At 34.6% G+C, this 19,441-nt stretch overlaps 1 protein-coding gene across 1 annotated transcript in view; it reads left to right on the top strand.

The window, feature by feature from the left end:
• LOC117410621 (glutamate receptor ionotropic, kainate 2) overlaps window positions 1-19,441 on the top strand; it is a gene marked incomplete in the record, with an annotated part of 207,397 nt that overhangs the window by 131,344 nt on the left and 56,612 nt on the right. Inside the window, 2 exon segments of the mRNA XM_059025657.1 lie at window positions 1,451-1,660; window positions 4,613-4,836. Coding sequence (XP_058881640.1) covers window positions 1,451-1,660; window positions 4,613-4,836 — 434 coding nt within the window.

Genomic DNA, 19,441 nt, shown 5'->3' with positions numbered 1-19,441 from the left:
GACATTTGTCTTTAGTAACTTCAGTGTATGAATATTTTATTGTATTATTATTTTTCTACTCCAGCTTTTGCTGACTTCTTTCATAACATATGTAGTTAAAAATGCAGACACATGGTGACATTTTTACAAACAGTGCGAACAAACAAGTAAGTTTCTGGTACAGTCCCTTGACCTTTGTATATTTAGTAGGTCTACTTTTAGCATTTTAAAAAGTATAATTTATTATTGTGTTGTGATCAATAAGACAGTGTCTAAGAGGTATAGATGTCCCTACTTCACTAGTTTGTACGCTGCAGACAATTGGCTATCGAATAATGGGCGGATTTATCATTTATCACTGGCATTTTCTTTTTCTTTAATTTTTTTTTTTTCAGCTAAACTAATAGTGTTAATTTGTTCTATTTTGAAAGGTTTATTATATTTAATTAAGAGTATTTGTTTTGAACCTCAGTTATGAACTCCTTGGGAATGGAGGTTGTTCGTAAGTCTGAAATGCTTGTAACTCTGAAAATCAGTTTTCAATGGTTTTAATAAATGTGTACACCTGCTATCTACACCCTCAAACTAAAGAATAATACAAGGATACAGCACGGTAATGAGTATTGCATTATAGTACTGTTCTTTAAAACAGTACAATAAATGGAAAAAGGCTAAATTGAAGTTACCATTGAAATTGTAACTGTAGGAAAAACACAGAAACACAAACTCAATCACAATGCATATGCAATTTTTGTAGCTGTTGTCAGTATATGCAATTTTTGATGGTCGACAAGCCTACAACTTTTAATACGCTGCAGTTGGTATCAGACTGCTGAATGAAAATATTAATAATGCGTCCCCACTTAAATATTTTTATTTCAATTTTCCACATATATACATATATTTATTAAAGAGGACAAAGCAAGCACAGGCAAGTTTACAGTACACTCCAGCGCCATTCATTAAAAGATAAGATGATATATATAACATTCCTTTTTTTTTTTTTAAAGTAGCTTACCTATGTTATTCTGCTTTATTTATGTGTTTTGTTTCTGTTGCCTGACAGGTTTGAAAGTTGTACTAACATTATCCCTTTGACTGTGTGAAAGGGTTATGAGGGTATTATAGCGGCACAGATTGCGCAATTTCGTGCTGGGTGAATGGGTATTTTAAAGAATTTTTTAAACACCTCTGATACAGCTTAGTAGTGACATTTGTATGTGAAAGTGGTGTTAGACTACCAGAATACCAATGCAGAAGTGACATTATTCTATTTGTACATGAATATATGGTTCTGCTTTTATTCTTAGGAGGGATTTCTTGAAGACCTTGGTGGTCCATATCTGACAGCCAAGGGCAGATAATAAAAATAAAAATAAATGTCTTTGATAGGTGTTATTTCAGAAATGTATGAAGCACTAAGGAAGTGTAAACTGTATGATTGAACTGCCGCTGTTATCAATTTCTACAGGAAGACCCGTATGTGATATTTAAGAAGTCTGATAAACCTCTTTATGGGAATGATCGGTTTGAAGGTTACTGCATCGACCTCCTCAAGGAGCTGGCCAATATCCTGGGATTTACGTATGAGATAAGATTGGTGGAGGATGGGAAATATGGAGCCCAGGAGGACACAAATTACGGCCAGTGGAACGGCATGGTCAAGGAACTCATGGACCATGTAAGTTAGAAAAGGGAAGCTTGTGTGCTATTGGACTAGCCTTTCATCTCTAAATGACAGGGTTTGCTACCCAGGCAGAAGTTCGCACTAGTGGCATTGCTGGACACTGCTGGGTCACAAGCCCTAGAACCTCTCTGCTGGTGCATTTTTAGAATAATTTGCAGTTTTCTCATATTTTCCCCATGGTTATACTCTACATTTACTGTAGTTTACCATGGTTTGCCATGTTTATTAGTATGATTTACTATACGTCTCTGTGGTTTAATCCTTAAGTATGCTTTACCCAGAATTCACTTTGCTTTATTACACCTTTGTATCTTTTACAATGGTAAACTTTTATAAGGGTAACTTCATTGCAAGCAAATAAACTTGACTTGTCAGTGACTTCTCAAAAGTTACCAGGAAAGGAATGTGGTGTTTCTAAAACTGACCCTAATACAATCAGGGGATGTTCCAAGTGGGGAGGGTTAAAGATCCGGTATCATACTTTAACTTTCATAGTGTTGTACATGCAATTATAAACAATTTTACCTTACCTTAGTTTTCATGCTATGTTTTCATGTTCTCTGTTTTTCCCATACCGGAGAGAGGCCTGCCTCCTTGTTGGGTTACCTGTCTGTATTTTCAATTTATATCCCTGAAATAAAATTCCAGCTATCAAAGTGCAACTTGAAAAAACACTGACTTGTTTTCAAAAGACTGCAATAATCAAGATTTACCCGCTCACCGCAATGGAAGTACTGACATTAAAATACTGCCACTTTGTCAGTGGACACTCAGGTTAGCTTTTTTGTAAAATGACTAGCACTGATAGAAGTCCTTTGAAATATATGTTTGTTATAAACATTTGCAAAATATTGATTAAGATATACTTTTTCAAGACCCGTGGTCCTGACTACAGTCGAGAATAAAAGGATAAATAAGGATAAAAGACAAAATATAAAAGAAAATGGCTAGTCTACAGATAATATAGTCAAAGCTAAGTTGTAATGTAATAAGCCTAATAATAATAATAATAATAATAATAATAATAATAATAATAATAATAATAATAAAACATTTATAAGGAAAAATGAAAAGCAAAATGCTGTTCTGTTTTATTTCTTGCTGCCATAATATACAAATATATGGATGTATTACACAGTTGACTGATATTTTAATAATGCAAATGAGTGCTTGTAAATCTTGTTTCTGTTATTACAGTAACGTTACTGTAAAATAAATGATAAATAAATAAAATAAATAGCCTATGCAAAATGCTGGAATGGCAAGGCTGCTGGTTAGAAACAGGGAAAGAAATGACAACCTCAGCTCACAACCAGAGCGGTCCTGGTATTTAATGTACTGTATGTCAATACCATTGCAGGAGCATTTTAAACAAATTATGTTTTAATGGTGTCTAAAAATAAAAAAATAATAAAACATGTCTAAAATCGATAGGCCATTGAGTTCATTAATCCCAGAACTCCACGCAACACTTGTTCTGTGTCTCCAGAACTACAGTCTATATGTTGACTAATTGTCATAAAATATTTGTTAGTTACAGTTACATATTTTACACAATGTAGTAGTCCATCCTTTACTTTTAAAACACTCAATTGTGGTAAATTTAGAAATACTAAAACAAATGTTCCAACTTTGTCAATGCCTGTAGCAGTCACAATAATTTGACTGCAGACTTTGAAAATAATTGAAATGAGGCAAGTGCAGAGAGAAAATGTTGCTTCAGATTAGGTCATAATTGTAAAACAAATACTTGGAGATAAATTGTATGTCAACAAAGAATGTTTACATTGATTTGTGTAAAGATGCAGTTAACCATTAACATTTCCTATTGGGATGTTTTTATCCCTTAGATTTAAAGCTAGTGTCCCCAATAGGAACCCAGACAAAACAAAACAATTACACATCTTTGCAATGATGTACTCTCATGTCAATATTAACTAACCATGCTGTCATCCTCTGAATAATACAGTGCCTGCACATGCTAACCTCAAAGGCCACAGGCCTCTCACATCTGTGCTTATTCTGAAAATACCCAATACTTTTCCTATTCATAGGACATAAACTTTAGATTTGAGCTACATTACAGAGGGCAATTGCTCACCTTTTTTTATACATATAGTGACAAATATATGTGATTCTTGTAGTAAGATGGGTAACGTATTAATAACTCTGCACTGGTATCTCATAACAATATATATTAAAAATACATATTACTGCACTTTCACACAACTAATACTACATTTTTTTTCTTTCTTAAGTGACCATGTTTAGATATCTGTAGGTTTCTGATGACATGGTAACTGTTTGTATTCTTATTATTTACATTAACATTAATTTCATAAAATAGATATACAGTAAGTAATTATAAAAAAAACAAACAAACAAAACAGATGTGCTCCTACCTTCTGAATTCTAATTAATTCTAAAAGCCTAAAGCATGAAACAATGTCAGCCACATGGTGTGTTTATTAAAACCACCTGATTATTCCAGGGAGAACGCCTGGTTTTATTTGTATCTATTTTCTATCAGCTACCCTAGGAGCCTAGCTGTCTAATAATAGAAGTCAAATGCTGTGCTACATCTCAAGTGAATCAAACTTAGAAGTCATATTTTGTTTTTATCAAGGATGCTAGTTTGGAGTTGGTATTCATCCATCTTGCTACAAGAAGCACTTTTTTGGTCCAGTGCTCACGGTCCCATAGTGCTTAGCTGCAGGGGCTTCTTGCAGATCATTAACAGTATTACAACTGAAAGAGCTGCTGAATCAAAAGCTGGTAAATCAACTGCTTTACAAAAAAAGGCTTTAAATTTCCACTTAACTGTTATAGGATAGACCTTCTCATGTGTAAAGGCCTGTGTAAAGGCCTGTTTTACAAATTTGATTGCCTCTTCCCATCCTCCATTCTTGACTTACAGCCTATTTTTCTTTATGTTTCTGTTGACAGAAAGCTGATCTTGCAGTTGCTCCCCTGGCTATCACCTATGCCCGGGAGAAGGTCATTGACTTCTCCAAGCCCTTCATGACGCTGGGAATAAGTATTTTGTACCGCAAGCCCAATGGTACAAACCCTGGTGTTTTCTCCTTCCTGAATCCACTCTCTCCCGATATCTGGATGTATATTCTGCTGGCTTACTTGGGTGTCAGTTGTGTGCTGTTTGTCATAGCCAGGTAACATTTAGTGATATTTTTAGCAATTGTTTAATGAATAACTATCAACACATACCTTTTTGGGGGTTGTTTACTGAATTAACCTTTGTGTCTCTAGTATAGAATAATCTAAACTGGCACTATCTAGAATGGGACTTAAGTGTAGTAGTGATGTCAGTAATAATTCCCTAGAGGGGGCCTGCTAGTTCCCTTGAAATAAACTGGGAAAAATATAGTATACAGCAAATATCTGTGTAGGTATTTCATATCTTTAAGAGTCAATCAATATGAATGTGACTTGAGAACTGTGGGTTTTAGAACAAAAGACCATATTGGTGAATAAGAAATGCATATTTAAATACCTCTAAATCATTGCTGCCATGCTTGATATAAGAAAGAAGTTAAAAAGCATAGCCCAGCTAGCAGCTTTTACGACAAGCTGTACATTAGTCTATGCTCCTCTGAAAATCTAACAGATAATCTTGGCTTTGATCCTTTACCTTTCTTCAGCTGCTTGTAGATTTTTCCTTTATTTAACTCCCAGAATTTCAGTTACAAATACTGTAGCTCAGAAATGGACCTCCTGTCCTCATGAGCAGTAAGGAGATGCAGCATGTATTGAGGATAAGCACAAGCTATTAAAGACAACCTTTATGCTACATATAGTCAGTCAAGACACACTTACTAATTTACATGTAAAATGTACTGAACTAAAATAGGCTTCTAGACACTCTCTCTCTCTCTCTATATATATATATATATATATATATATATATATATATATATATATATATATAGTAGCTGCTCAGTAGGCAGAAACAACAGGGTTGCCTGCAGCTGCACAAATTGCAAATGCAGTATTCTTTCCATGGACGTGCATCAAGTCGTGCAAGAGGTTTAGAATGAGCCTGTTTACTGTACATTGCCTTAAAGACAGGAGGCACATTTCTAGCCAGTGCAAGTCTAAAATTTAAAATCTGAAAGGCTTTATTTGTATTAAAGTATGATGTAAAAACAGTATGTAGATGACAGAAAACAGTTTCTCAAAGAGTTCCTTCCAAAATGTCCCCTGCAGTGCAGGCTGACATGACGTAAGTGATGAATCCTGTCTCAGAGAATATTGAAGCAGTTAACCGAATTTTACACATTACATTGTCTCACCGCACGCAGCTCTAGAAGAGATAATGTGGAGTAACAGAAAACATCTGAAGAGAAGCATTAAATTAGTCATGTTAGCGACTGTGTATAGACACAGTCACAGCTGCACTAGGAAGCAGTTTATCATGTCCTGATTTACAGCTAGGGTGACTTGGCTGCCCTTCCCCAATTTGTATAAGAAATGTTTTCTTTTTTCACCTTGCTTCAAATACAGAGGACAGCGTTGGTTAGATGTTTTTTTAATAGTGTGTCTTACATTAACTAATAGGGTACATGAGGTAAATATAGCAGTTATGGGGTAACTATGAAGTTAACCTTTTACCCCCTCCTTATGAGAAAGAAGTGGTTGATGGGATAACAAGATAACAGCGGAAGTCGCATTGTAATGTCATGCCTTACATAAATATGCATTCGCTAAATCTGCGCTGTGTACATTTAAAAAGTGATAAGTACATAAAAGTGGCGACTTTAATTACACTGTACACCAGTATAGTCATAATGTGATTAAACAGAGCAGATAAAAAAGAAATTATTCCTCATGAATTATTAGTCCTGTATATATCTGAAGTTTGAGTTAAATTGACTTAAATTAAACATTCAACTTCTTCTTTTAATAGCTTAGAACTTTTATCGCAAATATTTTTCAATTCCCATCACTATAAGGGGTGACATTTAATGTACGTTGAAGGGCAAGAATGAATTATTATGCACTCCAAAATGGATAACTGTTTTGCTGTGATGTTCAATGCGAGTCTAATCTGCTGTCAAGAAGGCTGTTGTCATGTGAAAATTAAATGTCAGCTCCTGTGTAAACCTCACCCCACCTTTTACAAATTAACAATGATTCCATAAAGACAAACTCCCTTTTTGTATAAATTACCCTCTTTGTAATAGTGCAATATTTTGTCTGGCTAATTACAGGTTAGGGATTCACAGCAAAGAAAGCTTTTTCTAAAAAGCTGTAGTGACAAAGCTATTTTAGTCATTCAAATTGGAAGGTTTTGAGATTCTTTTTTCCACCAAACCTTTGTTTTCATTAGAATAATGTCGAGCATCTTTTGATGTTTGGACATGAGTGCTGTGCTTTACTTATTCCGTCGAAAAATCTAGCAGCTCAGTGGACAGGGGTACCATTAACCAAGAAATATGCAATTTGCTACTGCATTATTTGTTATCAGTTAATAAACCAAAACAAAAAAGTGTCACTTAAAATAATGCATGATCACTATTGCATGTTATACTTCCTTGAACTATGCCATATTGCAACCTAGAATTAATTGTAATTTGTCAGTCAAATCCAATATAGAACAAACAGAAATACACATTTGAATTCAGTACAATTTACTGCATTTACCTATGCCATGTGTTGTTCGAGGTAAAATAACAAGCCAGTCTGTTGGGTTTAATTTGTATGTGGTCTGGACCAGGCTGTACCTGCCAGCTAGATTCTGGAACTGGGTATGTATAGTTAACACACAATATACAATTATAAGAAAGGATCGATACAATGACATTTATGCCATCTCTAAAGTTTATTTCTAGATCAGCATTTAGTATTGACAACAAATACTTTTAATAAACAAGTTTAAGTTCAGACTGTTGTTTATGGTAAAGATACACTACTACAGAACCTGTTATATGTAAAGCCCGCTTAAGCATTAACCCTCAGATTAGTGAACAAAATTATAAAATGGCTTGGATAAATTAAATGCTGTGATTGGCTGAACAAGATCACATGACCATGCATTAAGAAAGCTAGGGTAGACTGATTGAACAATTATGAGTAAAGCTGTATTTTTTTCACGGTTATCATGGATTTCCCGATTTCCGTGAAATGTACCCATTGCTGTGTAATATGTAGTTCTCTGTGAAAATTCCCATTTATGAAAGAATAGTGTAAATATACATATTTTATATCACTTAAAAATAAATATGCAAAAATGTGCCTTATTAACACACTCTCAGTTACACTGCACGATTTATCTGAGATGTCTTCAATTAAAAAGACACCCACCATCAAAGATAGATAGGTATTTCTGCTACAAATGTCATGTGCCTGTTGTTATTTTTTAGATTTATTTATGTTTTTATTAGGGCTGTCAAGCGAAAAAAGATCCTTGACAGTGACCTTTTACCTCTGCTTAAGGTCAAATACAAAACTAGCTTATAATTCTCAGAGAGTGCAGATAGGGTCATGGTGACTATGGAACACATATAGGAAACCATATGCACTCTATCCAAAAATGACCTTGCCTCTCACATTTGACTTCTCCTTAAGTTCAAATGCAAAACTGGCTTATAACTGCTTAGAGAGTGCAGATATGGCCATGGTGACTATGAAACACATATAGGAAATCATATGGGCTCTATCTAAAAATTACCTTAACGTTGACCTTTGACCTATGAAGTTTGTTAAAAGTAAAGTTGCTGTATCATAAACATGGAGGCCACGAGCAAATCACATTTCAGCATATATTGTACTATTAATCTATGGAAGAATATAGTACAGTCAAAGACTAGTGGAAGCCAATGGGGTGCTATGCCACAGGGTGTGGCACTTCACCCCCGGTCATTGCTACTTGCAGCTATGTTTATTATTATTATTATTATTATTATTATTATTATTATTATTATTATTATTATTATTATTATTAATAAAGGAAATTGATCATTTAAAATGCAGTAAGGTGAGTAATAAATTGACTACATTGTGATTTAGCATTTGGTTGAAACAATTTATAAAACTGTAAATAGGGACCAACAAATAGGATCCAGAATCCATAAATAGGAAAACAAGGTTTTATTGTGAAAATTTAAGCATTTTGATTGGTTACCATCCATTGTTTGCCATTCACTCAGTTGTAGACATCACAGTCCATAGGCCTTTTTTTTTTTTTTTTTTTTACAAACTTGACATTAACAGTAACAACACAGTGTAAGATATACGTACATAATAATAATAATAATAATAATAATAATAATAATAATAATAATAATAATAACAATAATAACAACACTATGTAACACAATTTTTGTTCCTGGGTAGTAAGTGTTATTTCCTAATTGCTTATGCCTCAAAAGTATAGAAAATGGCTATTATTCCCCACAAACTTTGCTTTTGTGACCAGGACAGTGATATTTTGAAATTTACCTATTTCCAATGAGAAAACGGGCGAATTTGTGTCTTTTCGTTCACATAAAGTCAGAAAAAAACAACATATGAATCCAAATTAACATGTATTTATACTAAAGTAATACAAAAATGACTACAAAAGATTTAGAAGTGAGTAGTTTTTCGAGATTTACGATTATACTGTAAATCACTTTCACGAATCAGCCCCCAAATATAGTCTCCCATCATGTTCTCGTTATACTGTCCTTGGTAGCGGCGTTCAAAGTCCAGTATATCCTGGTGGAAGCACTCGCCTTGCTCCTCCGCGTACGCTCCCATGTTCTCCTTGAATTTATCAAGATCAGCATCAAGGATATGGACTTTGAGGGACATCCTACAGCCCATTGTGCCGTAGTTCTTCACCAGAGTCTCAACCAGCTCCACATAGTTTTTGGCCTTGTGATTGCCCAGGAAGCCCCGAACCACTGCGACAAAGCTGTTCCAAGCCGCTTTCTCCTTACTAGTGAGCTTCTTGGGGAATTCATTGCACTCCAGGATCTTCTTTATCTGTGGTCCGACGAAGACACCGGCTTTGACCTTTGCCTCAGACAGCTTAGGGAAGAAGTCTTGAAGGTGCTTGAAGGCTGCCGACTCCTTATCTAGAGCTCTGACAAATTGTTTCATAAGGCCCAATTTGATGTGCAGTGGTGGCATCAGCACCTTCCGGGGGTCCACTAGTGGCTCCCACTTGACGTTGTTCCTCCCCACAGAGAACTCGGTCCGCTGTGGCCAGTGGTAGTGCGCCTTGGTGTCCCTGCTGTCCCAAAGGCAAAGATAGCAGGGAAACTTGGTAAAACCGCCTTGGAGACCCATCAGGAATGCCACCATTTTGAAGTCTCCTATGACCTTGATGCCATCTCAGAAAAATGCAGATATGTATCTACTTAGGCAGCTGGAACTAAACTGAACTGGTGGGCTTAAGGCCCCTGTATTTATACTACTATTTATATCACTGGAAAGTTCTAGAAAGTTCTAGAAGTTATTCCAAGTTTACTCAGCACTGAATCTGGAATGTTCTGGAAAATAGGTCAATTTCAAAATATCACTGTCCTGGTCACAAAAGCAAAGTTTGTGGGGAATAATAGCCATTTTCTATACTTTTGAGGCATAAGCAATTAGGAAATAACACTTACTACCCAGGAACAAAAAAAAAAAAAAAAATTTGTTACACGGTGTAATAATAATAATAATAATTTTAAATTATTTTAAATTGCCTAAATAAAACAAAACATTCACTGAGTAACTGAGTTTCAAATAAATGTGGTTACTGAAATAAAACAAAACTAAAATGTTAACGGGTCTGCAGTCAGTAGCTATCCACTTTGCAACAGCACTGGTTATAGTATCTTACTTAGCTTGATTTCATGGGTTTGCAGAGATTCTGAATTTCTAAAAGAGTACTTTGTTGAAACTGATGGATTTGTCATTGTATTGCTGTTGTCTGTAGCAGAAGAAAGAATAGAAAGTGTATTTTGAGAAGTGAAAGCATGTTTAGCACGCAGGTGGTACAACAGACTAGATGTACTTCTGTGATACTGGAACTTACTTTGACAGTAGATGACAGTAGTGTTCTAGCCAATGAACAGTGAGGTTTTAAAAAAAAAAAAACTTCACATTCACAAGTCCTTCAGTTTGAGTGCTTTGCTACATATTGAGGTTGCGTGACTAAATTCATATGCAAACAATGACTACACTCATTCAATCCTGGCATGCACTTGAGTGTATCAAAATGGTGTCGCACTAAATTTATTACGGTATGCTAAGAGGGACAAGACAGAGGACAGTGATTAACATGCGTGTATCTGTTAATCGCAGAAGATATCTGTTATTTGACAGCCCTAGTTTTTATTTTATTTGATAAGTCACTGCTGGTCAAAATATAATGTCTTTAAAAGGTGGATATACAAAATAAATATTCTACAATTTAGCATTTACTGTTTTTCAAGTAAGTATTTAAATATTTAGGAAAACTTGCTTAATAACTAGAGAAAATTGACCATTTTGAATGTGACAATGCTAATTTTTTGCCTTGAGTAATATTATGTTTAATCATGAAATATCTTGAAATACCTATTTTTAAACTGTGAAATGCAGAGAATTAAAACACATTGTTACAGGTGAAAAACTACAGCCCTAATTATGATGGAGGGGGAAGAGCTAGCTAGCTATAGATGTTTTGTGTACCTCCACAGAGGCTTCTGAACTCCCATCCCAGCCTATTATTTCAGCCAATAGTATTCAATTAGGGATTTGTTGTATGGCAGTGAAATTCACCCTCTGGAGTTGTAGAGGACTGATAGTCCCAGGTTAGCATTTGAAGCATGGTGAAAAAAAAATAACAATAATAAAATTTTATTAACCCTGGAACTTTGAGGCCATCCTAACAATACATCTGAAGCCTGAGAGTTCTAGAGTTAAGGCCTTTTCCGATGTTACTGGCGATATGATCATACCAAAGAGAAAAGCTGCAACTGTCATCTAAGTTGGTTCAGAATATGCACCTATCTGTTTGCAAACTTTTTTTTAACAAAGAATTGGGTAAGTTCATGAATATTTCCCCTGAAATTGTTTTTTCTTTCTTTTCTTTTTTTTTATAACTGTCATAAACTAGAGGCTAAGCACATAAAATGGCCTAAGCTGGCATGCAATGAAAGGTTTTAAATGACATGAGTTAATTTAATTAACATTGGAAGACTATTGAGCAATGCATGTTGTGATGTAGCAGATGAGTGCAAATGCAGATTTTGTATGTGCTATGAAAAAAAAAAAAACTAATCATAGTTTGTCTTCTAAACTATGAAAACACACAAAACAGAATATAGATGAATCATGAGAAATGTCCCCATACAGACTAAATGGGTTCCTGGGTGTTCTCTATAGAAACAAGTTTACTTAACTTTCTCTTGAACTCTTTACTATGTAAACTTTTATGTGGTGGTGCTGGAGAATCACATGTTCTGGGTACTTTCCAGGTGTGGTCGAAATGGTTCTAAATCCAACTATTTGAATCTTTAGGGGCTCCATAAAGAAAGTATAATGTTATGTAACCCATAATTGTATTTATGTACTGTAGAACATAATAAAGAAACAGCTGATGTTCAGTACACTGAGGATACAAGGCAGTGTGTCACTCCAAAATAATCAACGGGCTGCATTACCCACGCAAAGCCGTTGTGTTCTGTTTATCCTATTTAAAAAGCAATACATATTATAGAAAACAGATCAAACTGCTGCTACAGAGAAAAAAAGTTTTAGGGGTAGGTTTACTAAAGTGTTGCACCTGTCACAACACTGGGTGAAACGTGCCAGACAAGTGCAATGCTATTTGCGACTTTTTAAGGCATGCTTTGTGGCTGTATTTTTTGTTTGCGGTTCAAAAATGATGAATATGTAATTATGGGCATTCCTACATAAATTCACATAAATTCACAAAAAGGGGATGCACATGAGGGTCCTCAAATATAATAATGAGATGTACGAAAGCTGCAGGCAATTACGACACTTACAATTGCATCAATTTGTTAAGAAGCATGTTTTAAACAGTGCAATTGTTGCTGGCATTTCCCAGTCTGCTTTTTCTTGTGCGTTACTAGTTGTGCTCAATGCATTTTTGAGGCGAACAGCCAAATATCTATTTTTCCCTAAAAGCACTGTGTACTTACAAGCCTTGAAAACAAATTTCTGTGACATTTCTGGTTTTCCCAATGTGTTGGGAGCAATAGACGTGCAAAATTTAGCATTGCACCCTTGACTAATTAAAATAAAAACGGACAGTATACATTTGGCTGCCAAGTTAATAATAATAATTTAAAAGAAAACACCCGCTAAAATAATTTAGTTTCAATTTAAAATAATATTTTATTTGGACTGTACACCAATGTGTACAATGCAGCAGCATGATTTATTTTGTGTTACCATACCGGTAGGTGTTCATTTGATTTTACTACTGTACTGCATACTGTATAGGCCTACTGAACAGATTTATATTTTTTCATAATGTAATGTTTAGCCTACCCAAAACGCATTAGTGTTATTTCAGCGCAATGATTTATACATTTAAAATACATTGAGCACTGTAGATTTGTGTACAATTGTATTGTATTTTTTTAAACGCGACATCTCCTTATGTCAGACAGACTTGTCTGGTTTAGCGAGGAGCTACTGTGTGATTATGAAAAGCTTTTTGATAGAAACACATTTTTTATTTTAGGGTGAAGGTGGGAGCCCCACTGTAGAATCTGATGTGATTAAACTGCCTTTTATTTATATAACATACAACAGTATTAAAATAGCTACATTTAACAGTATTAAAATAGCTAAAATGAAGATGGAGCCGAAAACATTGTACAGATGACGTTTACATTTAACAAAAACAATGTTATTTTGATTCTTGTACCCATGCATGTATAGACGTTATCCTTCGATCACCCTCTGCTGCAGCAAACCACAACTTAGCTCCCACTATTTATTTGAACAACAACTCTCACAATAGAGATCTTGCTAAGAAGACACAACAAATATTTAAATTAGTTTTATTGCGGCTATTTTCATGAACATATTTTCTCTTTGTACATACAACAAAATGTTTACTTTGCTAAGTGTCGCAACGAAAATGCTCATCTTAGTACACCTACCCCTAAGTGTTAAACGCTTTGATGGATTTGGCCATTGAAATAGGTGGAACTCTATTCGATTGGCACAAGCTGATGTATTTTAACAACCACGTGCTTTGGATGAAATAATGGTTGTTTTAAAGATAGCATTCACAGAATGTTTTATCAATGCCTTTTTTATCAATAAAATAGTGTGATGAAGTATAAAGTAAACACTTCTTGACTGTTATAAAGAGGCCATCAGTTTAGAATGATTTAATTAATATCAAACAGTATTTCTATACATCTAAACAGACATTGAAATTTTATTTTTTAAAATCACTCCTAAGTCAAGGCTTGGTGAATAGGGTCTAATACTTCCAAAGAAAGTCCTAAGAACCCAGCTGTTTCTATAAAGAAATAACACAAATAAACAAGACAAGTCAATTTGGAGAGATCAAGATCCAACAGCAAGTTACAAATATCTATCTATCTATCTATCTATCTATCTATCTATCTATCTCAATTAGTGCTGGGATGAACGCAGGATTTTCATATTTGGATGTTCGCTCATTATTTAAACATTTGTTTGGATATTCATTCGTTTTTCAAAAAATAATAAAAGCCATTATATTGCTCTGAACGCAGGCAAAGACAGCATAGCATATTTGTCCCAGCACTAATATGAATATATTTTAGCTAGACTTTGTAGTGTATTGTAAATTGATGATCACAATAGAAAGTAAAAAAAATTAAATTAAAAAAAAATAAAAAAACCTCTGCAGTAATTGTTACACTGGCCAGTCCGCAAACTAATTGATTTGTAAAGCTCCAGTGGAGCATTTAATTCCTTTCATTGGTTTTTAAATCCTTTACAAGCGGGGTCACCCCAAAACTCTTTCTGCCAGGTCACAACGGCTAAAGCTGTAGATTTTTTGCTTAAATGTCTGGGATTTCAGTTACTACCTAACAAATAAAAAGGAAAACTTTGAACAAAGGTTTCAATGGCAAACAAAAATGGTTTGTAAAAGTTAGTGCTTCTCGTGTACTAGTCATTTTTATTTCTTTTTTTAATGACCTTTGTTCTCTCTCTTTCTCTCAGTCTTAAAGCCACTCTGTTTTATATAAAGGTTGATGCACGGTTTATTGAAATATATTTTTATTATAATACAAAGTATAATCTCCTCCATCTGTTTTTATAAAACCAGAAAAATGTGTTTAGATCAACCTAAATTACACCCCTTTACCTACTTGATTCCCTGCCATTTTTATGTTATGTACTGTATGTATCCTACAGTATACCAATATATAAAATATAATCTGTCCAAAGTAAAAATATGTTTGTATTAGTAACAATGTATGTGTGTGCTGTGCATACAGAACAGACATTTTATTTTTTACAATAATGCCTATACCTTACAGGAATCTCTTACCTATTTACTACTGTGTATATCATTTGAAGTATCACAATCCTGAGATCAAGCGACAGCAATAACAATTCTATAGACATGTACAGGTTACCAGTGGTATCAGTGTAACTGCTATATTGTATCATAATAGTGTATACAATTTCAACCATTATTTATCTGAATCTGAAGTATCATATCCAGTGTAGAAAAACCCTTCTATGCTTTTTGAATATTGTCTAAAGCCCTGCATACATGAGGAAACATGTTTCTTAAAAATTGTCAGGAAACATTAGCAGGAAACATTGTCTGGAAACATTAGTAGGAAACATTGTCTGGAAACTTTTTTAAGCAGCACGTGATCATTACTGCCGCATGTTCCACAAATGGAGGAAATCCTTATTGGTGCAGCACTTATAATTACACAAACTTCGTAAAAGAAGAAGAAAGAGTAGGAACAGTCATGTGGACAAGAGATTTGATCCTAAATTGTGTAGTGAGAAGAGCATACCATAATAATTGAAACAAGCTATGTTTAAATAATATCTTAAGTTATTGCAATTTTGTTTGTATTGATCCAGACACTTTTGAGGAGCTGCTGAGGCTTGTAGGACCATGAATAACCTGAAATGACACTGCAATGTGTCAGTGTACAATAAAATAAAATTATTCATTGTAGCAGGGTTCCAAACCATGCCATCATCTGTAGAAGTCGCCATCGAGCACAGTCACATGATCGATGATTCATGCTCACAGAGTCTCTCCTGATTGGCCAAAGTCAAAATGTTTCTTGAAAATGTTTCTCAAAGTAGAACCCATGTCTACTCCGGGAAACATGTTTCCGTGTTTCTGGAAACATCGAGCATAAACAAGGGAAAATTGTCTGGCAACATCTTTCCTCGTGTATGCAGGGCTTAATATATTTGGGGGGTATACCTTCCTAGCAAACTAGAATTATGTCAAAATTATACACTTGAAAATAGACTTAGGCAGAATGAATGCTTTGGAAAGATTTGATCTCTAGTTTCCATATAATTGCATACCTCAATATAATGTGGCTTATTTGAAATCATGAATTAAAAAGAACAACGCAACAGTGAACTTTTAACACATTGCACTGGGAAACTTGTTAAGTACCTTCAGTGCAGGCTAGGTATAGCAGGGGAAATAATATTAAAGTATTATGTAGCCTGTGTGGTTTAATGGTTCTTAAAGACCATGGGCTGCCAGTTGGTCCTTATATTTCGCAAAATAGGTAAGTGCTGTAAACCTAGATCCACATAGTTCCCCATGGTAAAGGAGCATTATTATTACTGTTGTTGTTGTTATTATGCATGCCACTTCCACAAATATCTACATTAAGTTGATTCATGACCTGCACTCCCAAAGTCAGCCTCTTACATCCCACCAGCCTTAGGGGTGTTATTCATCAGTATCTCACTCTCAATACCCTCAATATGTTTGCTTATGATTTTGAGTTCAAAACAGCCAAGACTGATCTTAATTTAGAGATGACAATACAACAGTATGATTAGATCTTCAGATTATCTCTCAATGAGAAAGTGTGCTGGTGTTTGAATCAAACTGGTCTGACGGAGGAAGATTATTATAATAGTAATTTCTTGTTCAGCAGCATATTTTATTAGACATGTGCATAATGTTTCCTGTATTTCTAATTTAATGTTCAGCTGCCACATTTAATTATTAATTTAGCTAAGTGCATCATTTTTAACAAAATAGAGTCTTATAAAAGTGTTATTTTTTAAACCTGGATGTGTTAATCAGATCATATGGTATTCTCACTGGAGTTTAAATGGGTAGTCTTTGTACTGGAAGATGCCATATCTGCTGCTTATCTGTATCTCAGGAGAATCTGTGGGCAATTGATTATCTGACCCTTTCAGTTTTTCTTCTTACAACAGGTAAGAGGGCTTAAAATGGATTTAAGCTGGAAAAACGAAACGTGTAGAGAGTAAGATCAGTGTTCCCAAAAGTTTGGATCAAAGTATCTGATTGAAGTGTGAAGTGTAAGTTTTAGTATGGCACAATAATGTTCACAATGTATTTTAGCAGCTGATGTTGGAAGTAAAAATCAAATAAATACTATATTTTATTCTAAAACATTTTACCAATAATGTTTCTTAGAATAAAACAACAGGGATATTAAATAAAAAAGTACATTTATATTTCTCAGATTCTAATTATGAAATAAAATAGCTATCTCTCTAGATTTACATGGACTTACTCTGGTTTTTTCCCCTGTTCTGCAAATCATTGACACTGTCAGTCAGGATTGTCACTGAATCTAGATACATACTAAGCTAGTATATTACTGTAATGTAAGTTCTCTGAAGGTTTTCAGTTAATCAAATTGTTATCCATTCGTTTTTGTTGCATTTTTTAAGTCCTATTGTGTACTTACACATGTACCTTGAGGTTTACCATATCTCTGATGCTGCAGCAAAAATATTTCTTGCTTCAAAAATGTAAAACATTTTTTGTTTTGCTGAACACACTTTCTTGTAATTAAGTCCTAAACTAAAATTGCAGAGGGATTCCATGAAATACATTGCATGTTGGGCTTTTGACTACTTGCACTGCTTGACCCATCCTAAATATTGATTGATACAGCTTGAAAGTTGTTATCCAACATATCTTAAATATCACTACAAACTGGTCTATAACCCATAATTCCTCTTTTTCTGCTCACCATGTTACAAAGTGTTTCACTTTAGACTATTTTGATCGCTTTTGAAACAAGCAAATGACTTGTGGAATGCAAGATGCGTTTACATGTGGAATCTGCTATCTGGTAGTCTTTAATCGAAGACATTTAAATCCAGTCTCATGCAAAGGTATTTGGTATCAGCTGCATAGGTTTCTAAGACCCTGTTCACACTTGTGATTTAAGGCAGCCCAGGGCCGCTGCAGGGCCGCCTTTTCTCATATGTGAATGCTCCTAGATTGAGGCCACTGTTTCGATTCGGCCCAGGGCCTGCAATCCGGGACCAGGGCCGGCCTTTTCGTATCACATTTCCAGTTTGATTTTCTATGATAACACGGAAAAACGTAGATTTTCTATGATGTCGGAGCTTTTTTTTGTTTCGTGAAAATCATTTTCTGGTCCTGAGGCAGAAACCTGATTTAAAAATTCTGCAGTCATTCTGTGGTGGGTAGATTACTGATTCTGTCATCTGTTGACTGTTACATGTCATCTTGACATTCACCTTGCACAGCATATTGCTAAAGCAACACTGAAGACCCAAGATAAATAAAAGGTTATTTCTACCAGATTATACTGACAATTAAGCACAGCATGTTACATACCAAAATAGGTCCACCACGCACCATACGAAGGTACATTTTTTGTATGCATAACCCCATTTTTGTTTCCCAACTCTGCTCAAGCTGGGTAAGATGATGACTCCCTATTGTGGTGCAAAACAGAAAATCTCTTTGCTTGTTGTAATTACAATACCCTTATAATACATAGCTCCGGGGCACTTGGGGAATACTTTCCATGCAAGATTACTGTAAACAGGAACACATTCGTCATCTTAATGTAAGAGCAGATAATTCAGTATGCTCATGCATTACATTAGCTAACCTGCAAAGTACTATTACAGCAAAAAGGACCAGTTTTAGAATACCGGGCACTGGAAACCTTCAAAATGTCCTAATCCTACCACTCCAACAGAAAAGCAACCAGGTTATGATATTTAATTGTAAACCAATCAACCTTCACTAATGTAATGTCACTTTTACTTTAGAGAAATAAATGAAAAATCTCTTGGCATGTAAAGGGCATGCTTTAACGAATGGAGGGTACTCTAATGTTGTGATAAGATTATGATGAAAATGGAGTGTTTGATCTACTGAATTTTAATGCGCTGGAAAGATTATTGGGATTACTTTTCTTGAAGTGACAGAGACATTTTAATTCAAACATATGTATGATTTGCATTCTCTTTGACAGAGTGGCTTTAATGATTTGAGGTTTTCTTTACAGATTTGTATTTTTAAAACTATAGTTTTGTTAAACTTTGTTGAATAATTAATAGCTGGAATGATTGGCATGCATGGAACCTTAAGTGTTAGATTACATTATACAATTTTGTGTGTCATATTTAATGGGATTTATATACTAATGATACACTAATAATTATATATGGCATATTTAATGGGATTTATATACTAATGATACACTAATAATTATATATGGCATATTTAATAGGGTTTATATACGAATGATACACTAATATTTTTTTCCCATAAATATGTTATGTGTTTTACAAATG

Source organism: Acipenser ruthenus, chromosome 6, assembly GCF_902713425.1.
Source record: "Acipenser ruthenus chromosome 6, fAciRut3.2 maternal haplotype, whole genome shotgun sequence".
Taxonomy (NCBI): Eukaryota; Metazoa; Chordata; class Actinopteri; order Acipenseriformes; family Acipenseridae; genus Acipenser; species Acipenser ruthenus.
Note: the sequence above shows the minus strand (reverse complement) of the source record. Positions and strands in the feature narration are given on the sequence as shown.